Raw genomic sequence first — 19,592 nt, 5'->3', positions numbered from 1 at the left:
CGTGATTTGTGCCCCTCCCCCCGCACCCCGCTCATACCTGTCTTCCACTCCCTTAAAGAACCGGCTCAAACTTGTCACCGTCATATGAGCCCTGTGCACCATTTTAAACTGGATGAGGCTCAACCTCGCACACAAGGACGCGTTCACCCTCCTCAAGTGCTCTACTCACGTCCCCGGCCCGCACCTCACCTCCCAACTCCTCCTCCCATTTGCGCTTAATCTCCTCCACCAGGGCACCCTCCCTCTCCATCAATTTCTTGCAAATATCAGACTTCCTCCCCTATTTCGTCCTCCAATAACAACTTGTCCTGCAACACTGGTGGTGGCAGCCCCAGGAAGGACGGCACCTCTCTCCTCACAAAATCTTTCACCTGCAGATACCTAAAGTCGTTTCCCTTGGGCAACTCATGCAGTTCCTCCGACTCCTCCAGCCCTGCAAACTTCCCCCGATGAACAAGTCCCTAAATTACTCTTTACCGACCTGCCATCACCCCGGAACCTCTCACCCAGCCCTAACGGCACAAACCTATGATTGTCACATATCAGCGCCCCCAACGACATGCCCTCCAACCCGAAATGCTGCCCACACAGGCCCCACACCCGCAATGCCAAAACCACCACCGGGAATAGGAATACCTGATCGGCCATAATGGAAGAGGTGCCAACAATACTGCACTCAAACCCATCCCACTACATGATGCCACCTTCATTCACCCCCAAACCGATCTCTCCTCCACCACCCATTTCCTCACAGATGTAATGTTTGCCACCCAACGGCTCTATCGCCAAGGGGAACAGCAATAGGGAGAACAGGCACCCCTGTCTCGTCCCATGATGTATCCCAAAGTACCCCAAACTGGTCCAGTTTGTCTGAACACTGACCACCAGCTCCCTATACAACAGCCAGTTCCAATTCACAAACCCCTGCTCAAACCCGAACTGTCGCAGCACCTCCAACAAATACACCCACTCCAGCCGATCAAAGGCCTTCTCCGTGTCCATTGTCACCACTACTTCTACCGCCTGCCCCTCCGAGGGCATCATAATTACATTCAGCAGCCTACATACATTCTCCGACAACTGCCTTCCTTCACAAATCCCGCCTGGTCCTCGTCTATCACCCCGGCACACAGGCCTCAATTCCCGATGCCAGCCCCTTCACCAACAACTTTGCATCAACGCTCAGCAATGATATCGGGCAATATGATGCACACTACTCTGGGTCCTTACTTTGCTTTAAGATCAGGGAGATGGACACCTGGGGGAAGCCGCCCACTATCTCTTGTCTCATTGAACGTCCTATCTAACAACAGTCCAGCTCCCCCCCAAACTTCATATAAAACTTTTCTGGGAATCCTTCCAGCCCGGGGCCTTCCTTGCCTGCATCGCACCCATGCCTTCCATCACCTCCCTCAACCCAATTGGGGTGCCCAGCCCCTGCACCTTCTCCCCTGCCACCTGAGGGAACACCAACCCATCCAGGAATCTCCACATCCAATCCTCCCCAGCCAGAGGCTCCGATTCGCACAGCCTCCTATAGAAGGCCTCAAATGCCCCATTCACCCCTCCGGGTCCATCACCACTCTACCCCTCTCGTCCTTCAACCGACCAAACCCCCTCGCCGCTGACTACTTCCTCAGCTGATGGGCCAGCATCCTGCTCACATTTTCCCCTCACTCATACATTGAACCTCTGCCTCTCCTCAACTGCCCCACCGCCTTCCCCATGGACATTAACTCAAATTCCATCTGGAACCTCTGCCTCTCCTTTAACAACACCTCCTCCGAAGCCATCGAATACCTCCGATCTACCCTCAGAATCTCCTCTACCAGCCTCATCTTTTCATCATGTTCCACCCTCTCCCTATGTGTCTGGATATAAATTAATTCCCCCGAACTAATAATAATAATCATCTTCATTGTCACAAATAGGCTTACATTAAAACTGCAATGAAGTTCCTGTGAAAAGCCCCTAGTCACCACATTCCGGTGCCTGTTCAGGTACACAGAGGGAGAATTCAGAATGTCCAAATTACCGAACAGCAGGTCTTTCAGGCCTTGTGGGAGGAAACCTGAGCACCCGGAGGAAACCCACACAGACACGGGGAGAATGTGCAGACTCCACACAGACAGTGACCCAAGCCAGGAATCGCACCTGGGACCCTGCCGCTGGGAAGCAACACTGCTAATCACAGTGCTACCCTGCCGCCTTAACTACCACCTTAAGTGCCTCGAACAGCATGGCGGCTGTGACCTCCCCCATATTGTTCAACTCCACATACACCCACTCACACACCCCCTCATCTGCCAACAGCCACACATCCAACCTCTACTGGACCCGCTAGGCCTCCCCCTTCACTATCCGCAAATCCGCTCAATGTGGCGCGTGGCCAGAGACTACAATTGCCGAGTACACCGAGTCGGCCATTCCGCCAACAGACCCTTGCCCAGAACAAAAATCGATCCGGCTGTACAGCCGGTGCACATGGGAAGAAATACAAGAACTCCTTCACCCTCGACCTCCCAAACCTCTATGGGATCACCCCCCATACGAGCTCCATGAGTTCCCTCAGCTCTCTCACCACCGCCGACATCTCGACGACTTAGACCCCATCTGGTCCAAACTCGATCTAGGACCCTATTGAAATCGTCCCCCATAATCAGTCGATGCGTGTCACGGTCCAGGATCTTCCCTTACACCCGCCTCATAAAGTCCACGTCATCCCAATTCGGGCATACACATTCACCAGGACCATGGGCATTCCCTCCAATTTCCCACTGACCATCACATATTTACCCCCCGGGTTGGCCACAATGCTCCACACCTCGAAAGCCACTCTCAAAGGAAGCAACACCGTCACCCTCCTTGTTTTCGTGTCAAGCCCCCTGCGGAACACCTGCCCCACCCATCTCTTCCTTACCCTCACCTGATCCCCCAACTTCAGGTGCCTCTCCTGCAAGAAAATAGAGTCCATCTTCAGGCTCCTCAGATGCACGAAAACACGCGACTGTTTAACGAGCCCATTCAACTCTTGCACGTTCCATGTGACCAGCCGAGCCAGGGGCTCCCCAGGGGCGGCCCGATGCCAGAGTGCTTCCCGCCACTCCACTGCGCCGTTTCTGCCCGCCCCGCCGATTCCCAGAGAATCCCGCCCCTTATCTTTATTTGCTTTTAGACTCACCACGGAATCTTTCAATTACTTCTCTTGATATGACAGATGCTTGATTTGATTTGGTTTATTTGATTTGATTTATTGTCACATGTACTGAGGTACAGTGAAAAGTATTGATCTGTGTACAGTGCAGACAGATCGTTCCATACATGAAAATATGTAGAACATACATAAATATACAATGTAATTACATAAACACAGGCATCAGGTCAAGCTTACAGAGTGCAGTACTGCTCAGTGGAGAAGATGTATGAAGAGATCAGTTCACTCCATAAGAGGGTCATTCAGGAGTCTGGTCACAGCGGTGAAGAAGCTGTTTTGAATCTGTTTGTGCGTGTTCCCAGATTTTTGTATCTCCTGCTAATGGAAGAGGCTGGAAGAGAGAATAACCTGGGTGAGAGGGGTCTTTGGTTATGCTGCCCACTTTCCCAAGGTAGTGGGTGGTGTAGACAGAGTCAATGGATGGGAGGCAGGTTTGCGTGATGGACTGGGCTGTGTTCACGACTCTCTGTACTTTCTTACGGTCTTGGGCCGAGCAGTTGCCATACCAGGCTGTGATGCAGCCAGATCGGGTGCTTTCTATGTTGCATCTGTAAAAATTAGTAAGAGTCAATATGGACATGCTGAATTTCCTTAGCTTCCTGAGAAAGTATAGACGGGGTTATGCTTTATTAGCTTCGATGTGGGTGGACCAGGACAGATATTTGGTGATGTGCACACCGAGGAATTTGAAGCTGTCAACTATTTCCACCTCGGCCCTGTTGATGCACACAGGGGTGTGTATGACACTTTGCTTCTTGAAGTCAATGACCAGCTCTTTAGTTTTGCTGGCATTGAGGGAGAGATTGTTGTCATTACATCACTCCACTAGATTCTCTATCTCCCTCCTGTACTCTGAATATCATTGTTCGAGATCTGACCCACTACGGTCTTGTCGTCAGCAAACCTGCAGATGAAGTTGGAGCCAAATTTTGCCACGCAGTCATGTGTGTATAGGGAGTATATTAGGGGGCTCAGTATGCAGTCTTTTGGGGCTCCGGTATTGAGGACTATCGTGGGGAAGGTGTTGTTGATTCTTACTGATTGTGGTCTGTGGGTCAGAAAGTTGAGGATCCAGTTGTAAAGTGAGGAACCAAGTCCTATGTTTTCGAGCTTTGATGTGAGCTTGGCTGGGATTATGGTGTTGAAGGCGGAGCTGTAGTCAATGAATAGGAACCAGATGTAGGAGTCCTTATTGTCGAGATGCTCCAGGGAAGAGTTTAGGGCCAGGGAGATGGCATCTGCTGTGCACCAGATGTGGCAGTATGCGAGTTGCAGTGGATCAAGTCATTCTCAGAGCATGGGGTTGATGTGTCTCATGACCAATCTCTTGAAGCACTTCATATTGATAGATGTCAAGGCCACCATATGGTAGTCAATGACCAATGTTGCCTGGTTGTTCTTTGGCACCTGTTTAGTGATGGTCTTTTTGAAAAAGGTGGAAACTTCAGAAATGAGTAGGGAGAAGTTGAAGATGTCCGCGAACACACCCGCCAGTTGGTCCGGGCATGGACCTGAGTGCACGACCAGGGACTCTGTCAGGGCCTGTTGTTTTCCAACTGTTCACTTACAAGAAGGCTGATCTGACTTCGGAAGCTGTGGCAGTAGGTATGGGTGTGTCTGAGGCTGCTGGGGCAGTTGACAACGGCTTCATCGATTAATATAATTGAGGGGAATTCTACAGTGATAATCTGCTCTGTCGAGAGCTTCCCAGCTCCTAACCTGAAGTGGCGACATCTTAATGTCCCAATGAACAGACAAGTGTATGGAGACTGTGTGTGTGTGGCAGGGAATGAAAATGGAGTGGTGGAAGTGTCCATAACCATCATTGTGGAACGTGAGTGTAGAGATACATTCACTTGTTCGTTATCACCACAGTCTGAGAGGAGCCATTGGCATCGTCTGGTTTCTTTTCTGGTTTTCTTCAATCTTCCCACAATCCATGTCCCAATGTTATCCACCCATTTTTCTTCTCTTCTGGTTATACTCTCAGTTTCTCCTTCAATTGGTGTCAGGACAAGGCTGTTGTGTCTTTTCCAGCCTTCGTACTTGAGTGTCTTTCTCTCTCTGACTGTACTGAGCAACCCTTTAAATTCCTGAACTTCTCCTTTTGATCTAAGACACTCACTGGTCTTTCTGCCCATCCATCTGATTCGCAGCATCCTCCTCCCAACCCACATTTCAAAAGCTGTTCTTCTCTGTCCAACTCTCGCATTCATAGAGTGGAACATTCCACACTAGTGACTGGACTAGAGATTTATTCAGCTTTGTGCTGATGCTTTCGCACTTCCAGACATTACTTCAGTCAGTGGTCGTGCCTCTTGACGTGTCTAATCTAACGGATGTAATGGATGTAATTTTGGTCTTATCATCAAGGTATTAGATGCCGCATCTCTCTCAGTCTAAACAGGTCTATCTACAAGAGCCTGTGAGATTTACAATGTCTATGACATGCAGTTGAATGGACAGGATAATAGATACATAATGTCCAACTCTCGAAACCCGTAAGACGCTCCATAAAACCTGACTCTTTGACTGAGGTTTTGGTCAACTGTTCTAATATCTCCAGATGTGACTCAGAGTCAGATTTTGTTCTGAGGAGATAAGAAATGAGGGAGGGATTTCCAAAGCTTTGGGTCCAGGCAGTTCAAAGCATGGCTGCCATTGGTGGAGCAATAGAAATGGGCGGATGGCCAAGAGTCCAGAATTGGAGGAGCACGGAGATCTTGGAGGGTTGTGGGGCTTGGGGATTAATTGCTGATTCTCCTCTTTTCTTGTTCCAGATCCCCCACAGGAGACGATGGTGTCCATCAGCAGATCCACTGATGGGATAAGAGAGGGAAGCAATATCACATTAACCTGCTCTAGTGAAAGTGTCCCACCGATATCCCATTACACCTGGTTCAGGATCGAGGGGAACACCAGCACCCAGTTAAACACACGTAGTCGCACTCTCTCCTTCAATCCTGTAACACGGGAGAATGATGCAAGTTTCTACTGCACAGTGAGGAACCCACTGGGTAACAGCACCTCCAACATTACCCACCTGGATGTGCAATGTAAGCATTTAACTCTATCTGGCTCTTCGTAAAACACCAACACTTTCTGCCCGAGGACTGTTTATTTGCTGGAGTTTAGCGGAAGTAGATTAACCCTCTTTATTTTTTTTCACCCTGTCCATCTCTGACATACATAAGGAGATATTACAACAGTGAAGCTCAGAGGAAATGTTAGATTTTTAAAGAAGTGTCTTAAATTAGGAGAGAGGTAAAAATGGACAGATTTTGGGGGGTGGGGGCTTCGGGCCCCAAGCAACTGAAGGCATGGTGCCAATCGTGGAGCCATGGGAATTGGGGGATGCTCAAGAGACTGGAATTGTAGTACTGCAGAGATCTCAGAGGAGTACAGGGACTGGGAGAAGGTTACAGAGATAGGGATAGTTGAAGGGGTTAGATGAGTACAGAGATAACGAGGGTTGTTAGGGAAGGAGCAGGATAAAGAGATCGGGAGTGCAGAAGGGTCTGGTTTAAGTTACAGCGATAACAAAAGTTTTCGGGCAGGAGCAGGTTAGTATGTGGTAGCGTGGCCCCTTTAAGGGCCGATCTTCCGAGCTCCACAATACCCGCTCAGGGTCTATTGCATGGGAACGTGTGAGCCCAACCAATGGGGAAAGACGTGTCGAATATACCTCTGTGCCTTAATATAGTGAAACCCCATTTTGTTTCCAATAAATCCTTTGGTCAAAGCCTTCTCAGTACTACCTCGCACTATTACCCTGAGGTAGAGAGTGCAGTATTCTGACCAAATAGATAAATGATTGAATGGTTTATTCATGTAAGAAACTATAGACAAAGAGTGATAGAAAAGCTACCATGTTCCTTGACTCCAAACTCCTAACTAACTGGAAAACCCACGCTCCTCCTTTAGCCATGATCTCATTGAATGACGGGACAGGCTCAAGGGGCTGAATAGCCGACTCCTGTTCCTATTGTTCACACACTCCAGCCCCATTGGCCGACTGGGTCACATGTCCCTTCTGGAACTTGCCCCTGAAAGAGGCAGGCTACCACATCCCTCTGCCTTTACAATAATGTACAATAAATTGAGTGTTGTATCTGTCCAATTCCCGTAACAGCCTCCCCGAACAGGCGCCGGAATGTGGTGACTAGGGGCTTTTCACAGTAACTTCACTTGAAGCCTACTTGTGACAATAAGCGATTTTCATTTCATTTCATTCAGTTTCTTTTGACCAGTTTACTTCCTTCAGATTTTACCTCGGTGTCTTTAATAATGAGAACAGAGGACAAACATAAATATGAATTCAACAATCTTTATTAAACACACAATTAACCCATAAAGTAACCCAAATATATATGCAAGAAACACCCAAGATTCGGTTATATTACCCGCAACGATGGTCCGGTTGAAGGGTGGGTCCGATTCCTGAGTCCCTCTGGTCCGTCGCTATGAAGGTGGATCTTGCTGGCAGCTTCTTCCTTCCTTTACACTTGGTCAGTTCTTCGGATGGTCAAGGTCACCTCCCACATTGCGTCTTCGCTGTCGATGCACCCCAGGTGTCTATTTTATCCCTTTTTTCCGAATTCCCAGCAGGCAATTTGCTGGAGCTGACTGTAGTTTCATTTAAAGTGTCCAAATCTTTAATTTAGGATATCCAATTTTATTCAGGCTCAAAACTAGGCACACTCGGTCACCGCGGGAGCTCAATACAGTCTCTTATAAGGTAAGTCAGTCAGAGGACCTCTTAATCCTTTGACAGCGTTGCACTTCACTGATGGGTACTTCAGCAGTAGAGGCAACTTCGGTTTGAACCTAAATGGGTTGACTCTTGATCTGCGAAGATGCATCCGTGCAGGTTGTTTCCTCAGTCCCCCCATCCGGAACGTTGCTGGGTTCTTCCTCAGGGTAGCTTGGTGTTACTTCCATCTGTCGCCATATCATTGACAACCGACTAGGGCTAGGCTGTCCCACTGCTTCTGTGTGAGGTTCTCTTCTCTCAAATGGCCCCTCCCAGTGTTTTAAAAAATCTTTTTCCTGGAACATCCACCTTGTCCAACACTGGACCTGTTTTAGCCACGCCCTTTCCCGGGATCCAATTTGGGCCTCCTCCAGAATTCTTCACCACATTCACCAAATTATCCACCTCAAATGTTCTCCCAGTTTACTTTGAATCATGATGTTTCTTCTCTTCGTTCTGTTTCGCCTCCACCCTCTCTGTCAAATTCGGAAATATAAGATTCAACCTTGTCCTAATGCATCTGCCCATCAGCAGCTCAGTGGGTGTAACACCAATGGTGACACGAAGTGTAGTTGGAGAGGTGAGCAGGAATCAGGCCAGTCTGAGTGGAAGGGGGCTGTTGACTGCTTTTTCCTTTGAAAAATATTTTTATTCAAGCTGATTTAGAAATATAATCAAAGATATCCATCAATCTGAACAAACAACACAAATCCCCAACCTCCCCGCATACCAACATCCCAGCACATCCCGCCTTCCCAATTTTTACCCCATATCACCCATCCCCCAGTCCCCGAATCATCCCCGCCCCTTCCCTCACTGACCCCTAATGCACTATCAATTACGACGAGACGAGAGTAGAGAGTATTCGAGGCTTTATTACACAGAGATGTGTGACCTCCTACAGCAGCTGGTGAAATGGCTGCTGTTCGGAGAGCACACACATTAATACTCCACCCACTAGGCGGAGCCAGCAGGCAGGGATCTACCCCCGTAGCTGTAGTACAGGGGCCTTACCGTAATACCAGTATATACAATGTAATACAACAGTGGTGACTACCACAACCCCTCAATCCTCCTTGAAGAAATCAATGATCGTTTTCCACCTCCGGGTGAACCCCCCTGCCGACCGCCTCAAAGCGAACTTGACCTTCTCCAACCGCAGGAATTCTTTGAGGTCACTCACCCACACCCCCATCTTCAGCGGCTCTGAGTCCCAGCAACACAACAAAATCCCTCTCTGGGCTATCTGGGAGTCAAAGGTCATTACATCGGCCTCTCTCCCCACCTATGCTCCCAGATCTTCCGACACACCAAATATCACCATCTCTCGACTCGGGGCAACGTGACACCCAGAACCTCGGACATAACATCCGAGAACCCCTGCCAGGACGCCCTCAGCTTCAGACATGTGGCCGTGATTTGTGCCCCTCCCCCCGCACCCCGCTCATACCTGTCTTCCACTCCCTTAAAGAACCGGCTCAAACTTGTCACCGTCATATGAGCCCTGTGCACCATTTTAAACTGGATGAGGCTCAACCTCGCACACAAGGACGCGTTCACCCTCCTCAAGTGCTCTACTCACGTCCACGGCCCGCACCTCACCTCCCAACTCCTCCTCCCATTTGCGCTTAATCTCCTCCACCAGGGCACCCTCCCTCTCCATCAATTTCTTGCAAATATCCGACTACCTCCCCTATTTCGTCCTCCAATAACAACTTGTCCTGCAACACTGGTGGTGGCAGCCCCAGGAAGGACGGCACCTCTCTCCTCACAAAATCTTTCACCTGCAGATACCTAAAGTCGTTTCCCTTGGGCAACTCATGCAGTTCCTCCGACTCCTCCAGCCCTGCAAACTTCCCCCGATGAACAAGTCCCTAAATTACTCTTTACCGACCTGCCATCACCCCGGAACCTCTCACCCAGCCCTAACGGCACAAACCTATGATTGTCACATATCAGCGCCCACAACGACATGCCCTCCAACCCGAAATGCTGCCCACACAGGCCCCACACCCGCAATGCCAAAACCACCACCGGGAATAGGAATACCTGATCGGCCAGAATGGAAGAGGTGCCAACAATACTGCACTCAAACCCATCCCACTACATGATGCCACCTACATTCACCCCCAAACCGATCTCTCCTCCACCACCCATTTCCTCACAGATGTAATGTTTGCCACCCAACGGCTCTATCGCCAAGGCGAACAGCAATAGGGAGAACAGGCACCCCTGTCTCGTCCCATGATGTATCCCAAAGTACCCCAAACTGGTCCAGTTTGTCTGAACACTGACCACCAGCTCCCTATACAACAGCCAGTTCCAATTCACAAACCCCTGCTCAAACCCGAACTGTCGCAGCACCTCCAACAAATACACCCACTCCACCCGATCAAAGGCCTTCTCCGTGTCCATTGTCACCACTACTTCGACCGCCTGCCCCTCCGAGGGCATCATAATTACATTCAGCAGCCTACATACATTCTCCGACAACTGCCTTCCTTCACAAATCCCGCCTGGTCCTCGTCTATCGCCCCGGCACACAGGCCTCAATTCCCGATGCCAGCCCCTTCACCAACAACTTTGCATCAACGCTCAGCAATGATATCGGGCAATATGACGCACACTACTCTGGGTCCTTACTTTGCTTTAAGATCAGGGAGATGGACACCTGGGGGAAGCCGCCCACTATCTCTTGTCTCATTGAACATCCTATCTAACAACAGTCCAGCTCCCCCCCAAACTTCATATAAAACTTTTCTGGGAATCCTTCCAGCACGGGGCCTTCCTTGCCTGCATCGCACCCATGCCTTCCATCACCTCCCTCAACCCAATTGGGGTGCCCAGCCCCTGCACCTTCTCACCTGCCACCTTAGGGAACACCAACCCATCCAGGAATCTCCACATCCAATTCTCCCCAGCCAGAGGCTCCGATTCGCACAGCCTCCTATAGAAGGCCTCAAATGCCCCATTCACCCCTCCGGGTCCATCACCACTCTACCCCTCTCGTCCCTCATCCGACCAAACCCCCTCGCCGCTGACTACTTCCTCAGCTGATGGGCCAGCATCCTGCTCACATTTTCCCCTCACTCATACATTGATCCTCTGCCTCTCCTCAACTGCCCCACCGCCTTCCCCGTGGACATTAACCCAAATTCCATCTGGAACCTCTGCCTCTCCTTTAACAACACCTCCTCCGAAGCCATCGAATACCTCCGATCTACCCTCAGAATCTCCTCTACCAGCCTCATCTTTTCATCATGTTCCACCCTCTCCCTATGTGACTGGATATAAATTAATTCCCCCGAACTAATAATAATAATCATCTTCATTGTCACAGATAGGCTTACATTAAAATTGCAATGAAGTTCCTGTGAAAAGCCCCTAGTCACCACATTCCGGTGCCTGTTCAGGTACATAGAGGGAGAATTCAGAATGTCCAAATGACCTAACAGCAGGTCTTTCAGGACTTGTGGGAGGAAACCCGAGCACCCGGAGGAAACCCACACAGACACGGGGAGAATGTGCAGACTCCACACAGACAGTGAGCCAAGCCAGGAATCGCACCTGGGACCCTGCCGCTGTGAAGCAACACTGCTAATCACAGTGCTACCCTGCCGCCTTAACTACCACCTTAAGTGCCTCGAACAGCATGACGGCTGTGACCTCCCCCGTATCGTTCAACTCCACATACACCCACTCACACACCCCCTCATCTGTCAACAGCCACACATCTAACCTCTACTGGACCCGCTAGGCCTCCCCCTTCACTATCCGCAAATCCGCTCAATGTGGCGCGTGGCCAGAGACTACGATTGCCGAGTACTCCGAGTCGGCCATCTCCGCCAACAGACCCTTGCCCATAACAAAAATCGATCCGGGTGTACAGCCGGTGCACATGGGAAGAAATACAAGAACTCCTTCACCCTCGACCTCCCAAACCTCTATGGGTCCACCCCCCATACGAGCTCCATGAGTTCCCTCAGCTCTCTCACCACCGCCGACATCTCGACGACTTAGACCCATTCTGGTCCAAACTCGATCTAGGACCCTATTGAAATCGTCCCCCATAATCAGTCGATGCGTGTCACGGTCCGGGATCTTCCCTTACACCCGCCTCATAAAGTCCACGTCATCCCAATTCGGGCATACACATTCACCAGGACCATGGGCATACCCTACAATTTCCCACTGACCATCACATATCTACCCCCCGGGTTGGCCACAATGCTCCACACCTCGAAAGCCACTCTCAAAGGAAGCAACACCGTCACCCTCCTTGTTTTCGTGTCAAGCCCCCTGCGGAACACCTGCCCCACCCATCTCTTCCTTACCCTCATCTGATCCCCCAACTTCAGGTGCCTCTCCTGCAAGAAAATAGAGTCCATCTTCAGGCTCCTCAGATGCACGAAAACACGCGACTGTTTAACGAGCCCATTCAACTCTTGCACGTTCCATGTGACCAGCCGAGCCAGGGGCTCCCCAGGGGCGGCCCGACGCCAGAGTGGTTCCCGCCACTCCACTGCGCCGTTTCTGCCCACACCGCCGATTCCCAGAGAATCCCACCCCTTATCTTTATTTGCTTTTAGACTCACCACGGAATCTTTCAATTACTTCTCTTGATATGACAGATGCTTGATTTGATTTGGTTTATTTGATTTGATTTATTGTCACATGTACTGAGGTACAGTGAAAAGTATTGATCTGTGAACAGTGCAGACAGATCGTTCCATACATGAAAATATGTAGAACATACATAAATATACAATGTAATTACATAAACACAGGCATCAGGTCAAGCTTACAGAGTGCAGTACTGCTCAGTGGAGAAGATGTATGAAGAGATCAGTTCACTCCATAAGAGGGTCATTCAGGAGTCTGGTCACAGCGGTGAAGAAGCTGTTTTGAATCTGTTTGTGCGTGTTCCCAGATTTTTGTATCTCCTGCCAATGGAAGAGGCTGGAAGAGAGAATAACCTGGGTGAGAGGGGTCTTTGGTTATGCTGCCCACTTTCCCAAGGTAGTGGGTGGTGTAGACAGAGTCAATGGATGGGAGGCAGGTTTGCGTGATGGACTGGGCTGTGTTCACGACTCTCTGTACTTTCTTACAGTCTTGGGCCAAGCAGTTGCCATATCAGTCTGTGATGCAGCCAGATAGGGTGCTTTCTATGTTGCATCTGTAAAAATTAGTAAGAGTCAATATGGACATGCTGAATTTCCTTAGCTTCCTGAGAAAGTATAGACGCGGTTATGCTTTATTAGCTTCGATGTGGGTGGACCAGGACAGAAATTTGGTGATGTGCACACCCAGGAATTTGAAGCTGTCAACTATTTCCACCTCGGCCCTGTTGATGCATACAGGGATGTGTATGACACTTTGCTTCTTGAAGTCAATGACCAGCTCTTTAGTTTTGCTGGCATTGAGGGAGAGATTGTTGTCATTGCACCACTCCACTTGGTTCTCTATCTCCCTCCTGTATTCTGAATATCATTGTTCGAGAGCTGACCCACTACAGTCTTGTCGTCAGCAAACCTGCAGATGAAGTTGGAGCCAAATTTTGCCACGCAGTCATGTGTGTATAGGGAGTAGATTAGGGGGCTCAGTATGCAGCCTTTTGGGGCCCCGGTATTGAGGACTATCGTGGGGAAGGTGTTGTTGATTCTTACTGATTGTGGTCTGTGGGTCAGAAAGTTGAGGAGCCAAGTCCTATGTTTTGGAGCTTTGATGTGAGCTTGGCTGGGATTATGGTGTTGAAGGCGGAGCTGTAGTCAATGAATAGGAACCAGATGTAGGAGTCCTTATTGTCGAGATGCTCCAGGGAAGAGTTTAGGGCCAGGGACATGGCATCTGCTGTGGACCAGATGTGGCAGTCTGCGAGTTGCAGTGGATCAAGTCATTCTCAGAGCATGGGGTTGATGTGTCTCATGACCAATCTCTTGAAGCACTTCATATTGATAGATGTCAAGGCCACCGTATGGTAGTCAATGACCAATGTTGCCTGGTTGTTCTTTGGCACTGGTTTAGTGATGGTCTTTTTGAAAAAGGTGGAAACTTCAGAAATGAGTAGGGAGAAGTTGAAGATGTCCGCGAACACACCCGCCAGTTGGTCCGTGCATGGACCTGAGTGCACGACCAGGGACTCCGTCAGGACGCGCTGTTTTCCAACTGTTCACTTACAAGAAGGCTGATCTGACTTCGGAAGCTGTGGCAGTAGGTATGGGTGTGTCTGAGGCTGCTGGGGCAGTTGACAATGGCTTCATCGATTAATATAATTGAGGGGAATTCTACAGTGATAATCTGCTCTGTCGAGAGCTTCCCAGCTCCTAACCTGAAGTGGCGACATCTTAATGTCCCAATGAACAGAACAAGTGTGTGGAGACTGTGTGTGTGTGGCAGGGAATGAACATGGAGTGGTGGAAGTGTCCATAACCATCATTGTGGAACGTGAGTGTAGAGATACATTCACTTGTTCGTTATCACCACAGTCTGAGAGGAGCCATTGGCATCGTCTGGTTTCTTTTCTGGTTTTCTTCAATCCTCCCACAATCCATGTCCCAATGTTATCCATCCATTTTTTCTTCTCCTCTTCTGTTTTTACTCTCAGTTTCTCCTTCAATTGGTGTCAGGACAAGGCTGTTGTGTCTTTTCCAGCCTTCGTACTTGACTGTCTTTCTCTCTCTGACTGTACTGAGCAACCCTTTAAATTCCTGAACTTCTCCTTTTGATCTAAGACACTCACTGGTCTTTCTGCCCATCCATCTGATTCCCAGCATCCTCCTCCCAACCCACATTTCAAAAGCTGTTCTTCTCTGTCCAACTCTCGCATTCATAGAGTGGAACATTCCACACTAGTAACTGGACTAGAGCTTTATTCAGCTCTGTGCTGATGCTTTTGCACTTCCAGTCATTACTTCAGTCAGTGGTCGTACCTCTTGCCGTGTCTAATCTAACGGGATTTCCTTCTTGGATGTAATTTTGGTCTTATCATCAAGGGATTAGATGCCGCATCTCTCTCAGTCTAAACAGGTCTATCTACAAGAGCCTGTGAGATTTACAATGTCTATGACATGCAGTTGAATGGACAGGATAATAGATACATAATGTCCAACTCTCTAAACCCGTAAGACGCTCCATAAAACCTGACTCGTTGTCTGAGGTTTTGGTCAACTGTTCTAATATCTCCAGATGTGACTCAGAGTCAGATTTTGTTCTGAGGAGATAAGAAATGAGGGAGGGATTTCCAAAGCTTTGGGTCCAGGCAGTTCAAAGCATGGCTGCCATTGGTGGAGCAATAGAAATGGGCGGATGGCCAAGAGTCCAGAATTGGAGGAGCACGGAGATCTTGGAGGGTTGTGGGGCTTGGGGATTAACTGCTGATTCTCCTCTTTTCTTGTTCCAGATCCCCCACAGGAGACGATGGTGTCCATCAGCAGATCCACTGATGGGATAAGGGAGGGAAGCAATATCACATTAACCTGCTCCAGTGAAAGTGTCCCACCGATATCCCATTACACCTGGTTCAGGATCGAGGGGAACACCAGCATCCAGTTAAACACAAGTAGCCGCACTCTCTCCTTCAATCCTGTAACACGGGAGAATGATGCAAGTTTCTACTGCACAGTGAGGAACCCACTGGGTAACAGCACCTCCAACATTACCCACCTGGATGTGCAATGTAAGCATTTAACTCTATCTGGCTCTTCGTAAAACACCAACACTTTCTGCCCGAGGACTGTTTATTTGCTGGAGTTTAGCAGAAGTAGATTAACCCTCTTTATTTTTTTCACCCTGTCCTTCTCTGAATACATAAGGAGATATTACAACAGTGAAGCTCAGAGGAAATGTTAGATTTTTAAAGAAGTGTCTTAAATTAGGAGAGAGGTAAAAATGGACAGATTTTGGGGGGTGGGGGCTTCGGGCCCCAAGCAACTGAAGGCATGGTGCCAATAGTGGAGCCATGGGAATTGGGGGATGCTCAAGAGACTGGAATTGTAGTATTGCAGAGATCTCAGAGGAGCACAGGGACTGGGAGGAGGTTACAGAGATAGGGATAGTTGAAGGGGTTAGATGAGTACAGAGATAACGAGGGTTGTTAGGGAAGGAGCAGGATAAAGAGATCGGGAGTGCTGAAGGGTCTGGTTTAGGTTACAGCGATAGCAAAAGGTTTCGGGCAGGAGCAGGTTAGTATGTGGTAGCGTGGCCCCTTTAAGGGCCGATCTTCCGAGCTCCACAATACCCGCTCAAGGTCTATTGCATGGGAACGTGTGAGTCCAACCAATGGGGAAAGACCTGTCGAATATACCTCTGTGCCTTAATATAGTTAAACCCCATTTTATTTCCAATAAATCTTTTGGTCAATAAAGCCTCCTCAGTGATACCTCGCACCATTACCCTGAGGTAGAGAGTGCAGTATTCTGACCAAATAGATAAATGATTGAATGGTTTACTCATGTAAGAAACTATAGACAAAGAGTGATAGAAAAGCTACCATGTTCCTTGACCCCAAACTCCTAACTAACTGGAAAACCCTCGCTCCTCCTTTAGCCATGATCTCATTGAATGACGGGACAGGCTCAAGGGGCTGAATAGCCTACTCCTCTTCCTATTGTTCACACACCCCAGCCCCATTGGCCGACTGGGTCACATGTCCCTTCTGGAACTTGCCCCTGAAAGGGGCAGGCTACCACATCCCTCTGCCTTTACAATAATGTACAATAAATTGAGTGTTGTATCTGTCCAATTCCCGTAACAGCCTCCCCGAACAGGCGCCGGAATGTGGTGACTAGGGGCTTTTCACAGTAACTTCACTTGAAGCCTACTTGTGACAATAAGCGATTTTCATTTCATTTCATTCAGTTTCTTTTGACCAGTTTACTTCCTTCAGATTTTACCTCGGTGTCTTTAATAATGAGAACAGAGGACAAACATAAATATGAATTCAACAATCTTTATTAAACACACAATTAACCCATAAAATAACCCAAATATATATGCAAGAAACACCCAAGATTCGGTTATATTACCCGCAACGATGGTCCGGTTGAAGGGTGGGTCCGATTCCTGAGTCCCTCTGGTCCGTCGCTATGAAGGTGGATCTTGCTGGCAGCTTCTTCCCTCCTTTAGACTTGGTCAGTTCTTCGGATGGTCAAGGTCACCTCCCACATTGCGTCTTCGCTGTCGATGCACCCCAGGTGTCTATTTTATCCCTTTTTTCCGAATTCCCAGCAGGCAATTTGCTGGAGCTGACTGTAGTTTCATTTAAAGTGTCCAAATCTTTAATTTAGGATATCCAATTTTATTCAGGCTCAAAACTAGGCACACTCGGTCACCGCGGGAGCTCAATACAGTCTCTTGTGAGGTAAGTCAGTCAGAGGACCTCTTAATCCTTTGACAGCGTTGCACTTCACTGATGGGTACTTCAGCAGTAGAGGCAACTTCGGTTTGAACCTAAATGGGTTGACTCTTGATCTGCGAAGATGCATCCGTGCAGGTTGTTTCCTCAGTCCCCCCATCCGGAACGTTCCTGGGTTCTTCCTCAGGGTAGCTTGGTGTTACTTCCATCTGTCGCCATATCATTGACAACCGACTAGGGCTAGGCTGTCCCACTGCTTCTGTGTGAGGTTCTCTTCTCTCAAATGGCCCCTCCCAGTGTTTGAAAAAATCTTTTTCCTGGAACATCCAACTTGTCCAACACTGGACCTGTTTTAGCCACGCCCTTTCCCGGGATCCAATTTGGGCCTACTCCAGAATTCTTCACCACATTCACCAAATTATCCACCTCAAATGTTCTCCCAGTTTACTTTGAATCATGATGTTTCTTCTCTTAGTTCTGTTTCGCCTCCACCCTCTCTGTCAAATTCGGAAATATAAGATTCAACCTTGTCCTAATGCATCTGCCCATCAGCAGCTCAGTGGGTGTAACACCAATGGTGACACGAAGTGTAGTTGGAGAGGTGAGCAGGAATCAGGCCAGTCTGAGTGTAAGGGGGCTGTTGACTGCTTTTTCCTTTGAAAAATATTTTTATTCAAGCTGATTTAGAAATATAATCAAAGATATCCATCAATCTGAACAAACAACACAAATCCCAACCTCCCCCCATACCAACATCCCAGCACATCCCGCCTTCCCAATTTTTACCCCATATCACCCATCCCCCAGTCCCCGAAGCATCCCCGCCCCTTCCCTCACTGACTCCTAATGCACTATCAATTACGACGAGACGAGAGTAGAGAGTAATTGAGGCTTTATTACACAGAGATGTGTGCCCTCCTACAGCAGCTGGTGAAATGGCTGATGTTCGGAGAGCACACACATTAATACTCCACCCACTAGGCGGAGCCAGCAGGCAGGGATCTACCCCCGTAGCTGTAGTACAGGGGCCTTACCGTAATACCAGTATATACAATGTAATACAACAGTGGTGACTACCACAACCCCTCAATCCTCCTTGAAGAAATCAATGATCGTTTTCCACCTTCGAGTGAACCCCTCTGCCGACCCCCTCAAAGCGAACTTAACCTTCTCCAACCGCAGGAATTCTTTGAGGTCACTCACCCACACCACCATCTTCAGCGGCTCTGAGTCCCAGCAACACAACAAAATCCCTCTCTGGGCTATCTGGGAGTCAAAGGTCATTACATCGGCCTCTCTCCCCACCTATGCTCCCAGATCTTCCGACACACCAAATATCACCATCTCTCGACTCGGGGCAACGTGACACCCAGAACCTCGGACATAACATCCGAGAACCCCTGCCAGGACGCCCTCAGCTTCAGACATGTGGCCGTGATTTGTGCCCCTCCCCCTGCACCCCGCTCATACCTGTCTCCCACTCCCTTAAAGAACCAGCTCAAACTTGCCACCGTCATATGAGCCCTATGCACCATTTTAAGCTGGATGAGGCTCAACCTCGCACACAAGGATGCGTTCACCCTCCTCAAATGCTCTACTCACGTCCCCGGCCCGCACCTCACCTCCCAAATCCTCCTCCCATTTGCGCTTAATCTCCTCCACCAGGGCACCCTCCCTCTCCATCAATTTCTTGCAAATATCCGACTTCCTCCCCTATTTCGTCCTCCAATAACAACTTATCCTGCAACACTGGTGGTGGCAGCCCCAGGAAGGACGGCACCTCTCTCCTCACAAAATCTTTCACCTGCAGATACCTAAAGTCGTTCCCCTTGGGCAACTCATGCAGTTCCTCCGACTCCTCCAGCCCTGCAAACTTCCCCCGATGAACAAGTCCCTAAATTACTCTTTACCGACCTGCCATCACCCCGGAACCTCTCACCCAGCCCTAACGGCACAAACCTATGATTGTCACATATCAGCGCCCCCAACGACATGCCCTCCAACCCGAAATGCTGCCCACACAGGCCCCACACCCGCAATGCCAAAACCACCACCGGGAATAGGAATACCTGATCGGCCATAATGGAAGAGGTGCCAACAATACTCAAACCCATCCCACTACATGATGCCACCTTCATTCACCCCCAAACCGATCTCTCCTCCACCACCCATTTCCTCACAGATGTAATGTTTGCCACCCAACGGCTCTATCGCCAAGGCGAACAGCAATAGGGAGAACAGGCACCCCTGTCTCGTCCCATGATGTATCCCAA

The 19,592-nt window shown here is 49.1% G+C and overlaps 1 protein-coding gene across 1 annotated transcript in view; it reads left to right on the top strand.

The window, feature by feature from the left end:
- LOC140386531 (B-cell receptor CD22-like) overlaps positions 1–19,592 on the top strand; it is a 118,963-nt gene that overhangs the window by 51,471 nt on the left and 47,900 nt on the right. Inside the window, 2 exon segments of the mRNA XM_072468939.1 lie at positions 5,995–6,270; positions 15,367–15,642. Coding sequence (XP_072325040.1) covers positions 5,995–6,270; positions 15,367–15,642 — 552 coding nt within the window.

This window comes from Scyliorhinus torazame, chromosome 12 (genome assembly GCF_047496885.1).
Source record: "Scyliorhinus torazame isolate Kashiwa2021f chromosome 12, sScyTor2.1, whole genome shotgun sequence".
Classification (NCBI taxonomy): Eukaryota; Metazoa; Chordata; class Chondrichthyes; order Carcharhiniformes; family Scyliorhinidae; genus Scyliorhinus; species Scyliorhinus torazame.
The sequence above is the reverse complement of the archived record's forward strand: the minus strand, read 5'-3'. Positions and strand labels throughout refer to the sequence as shown.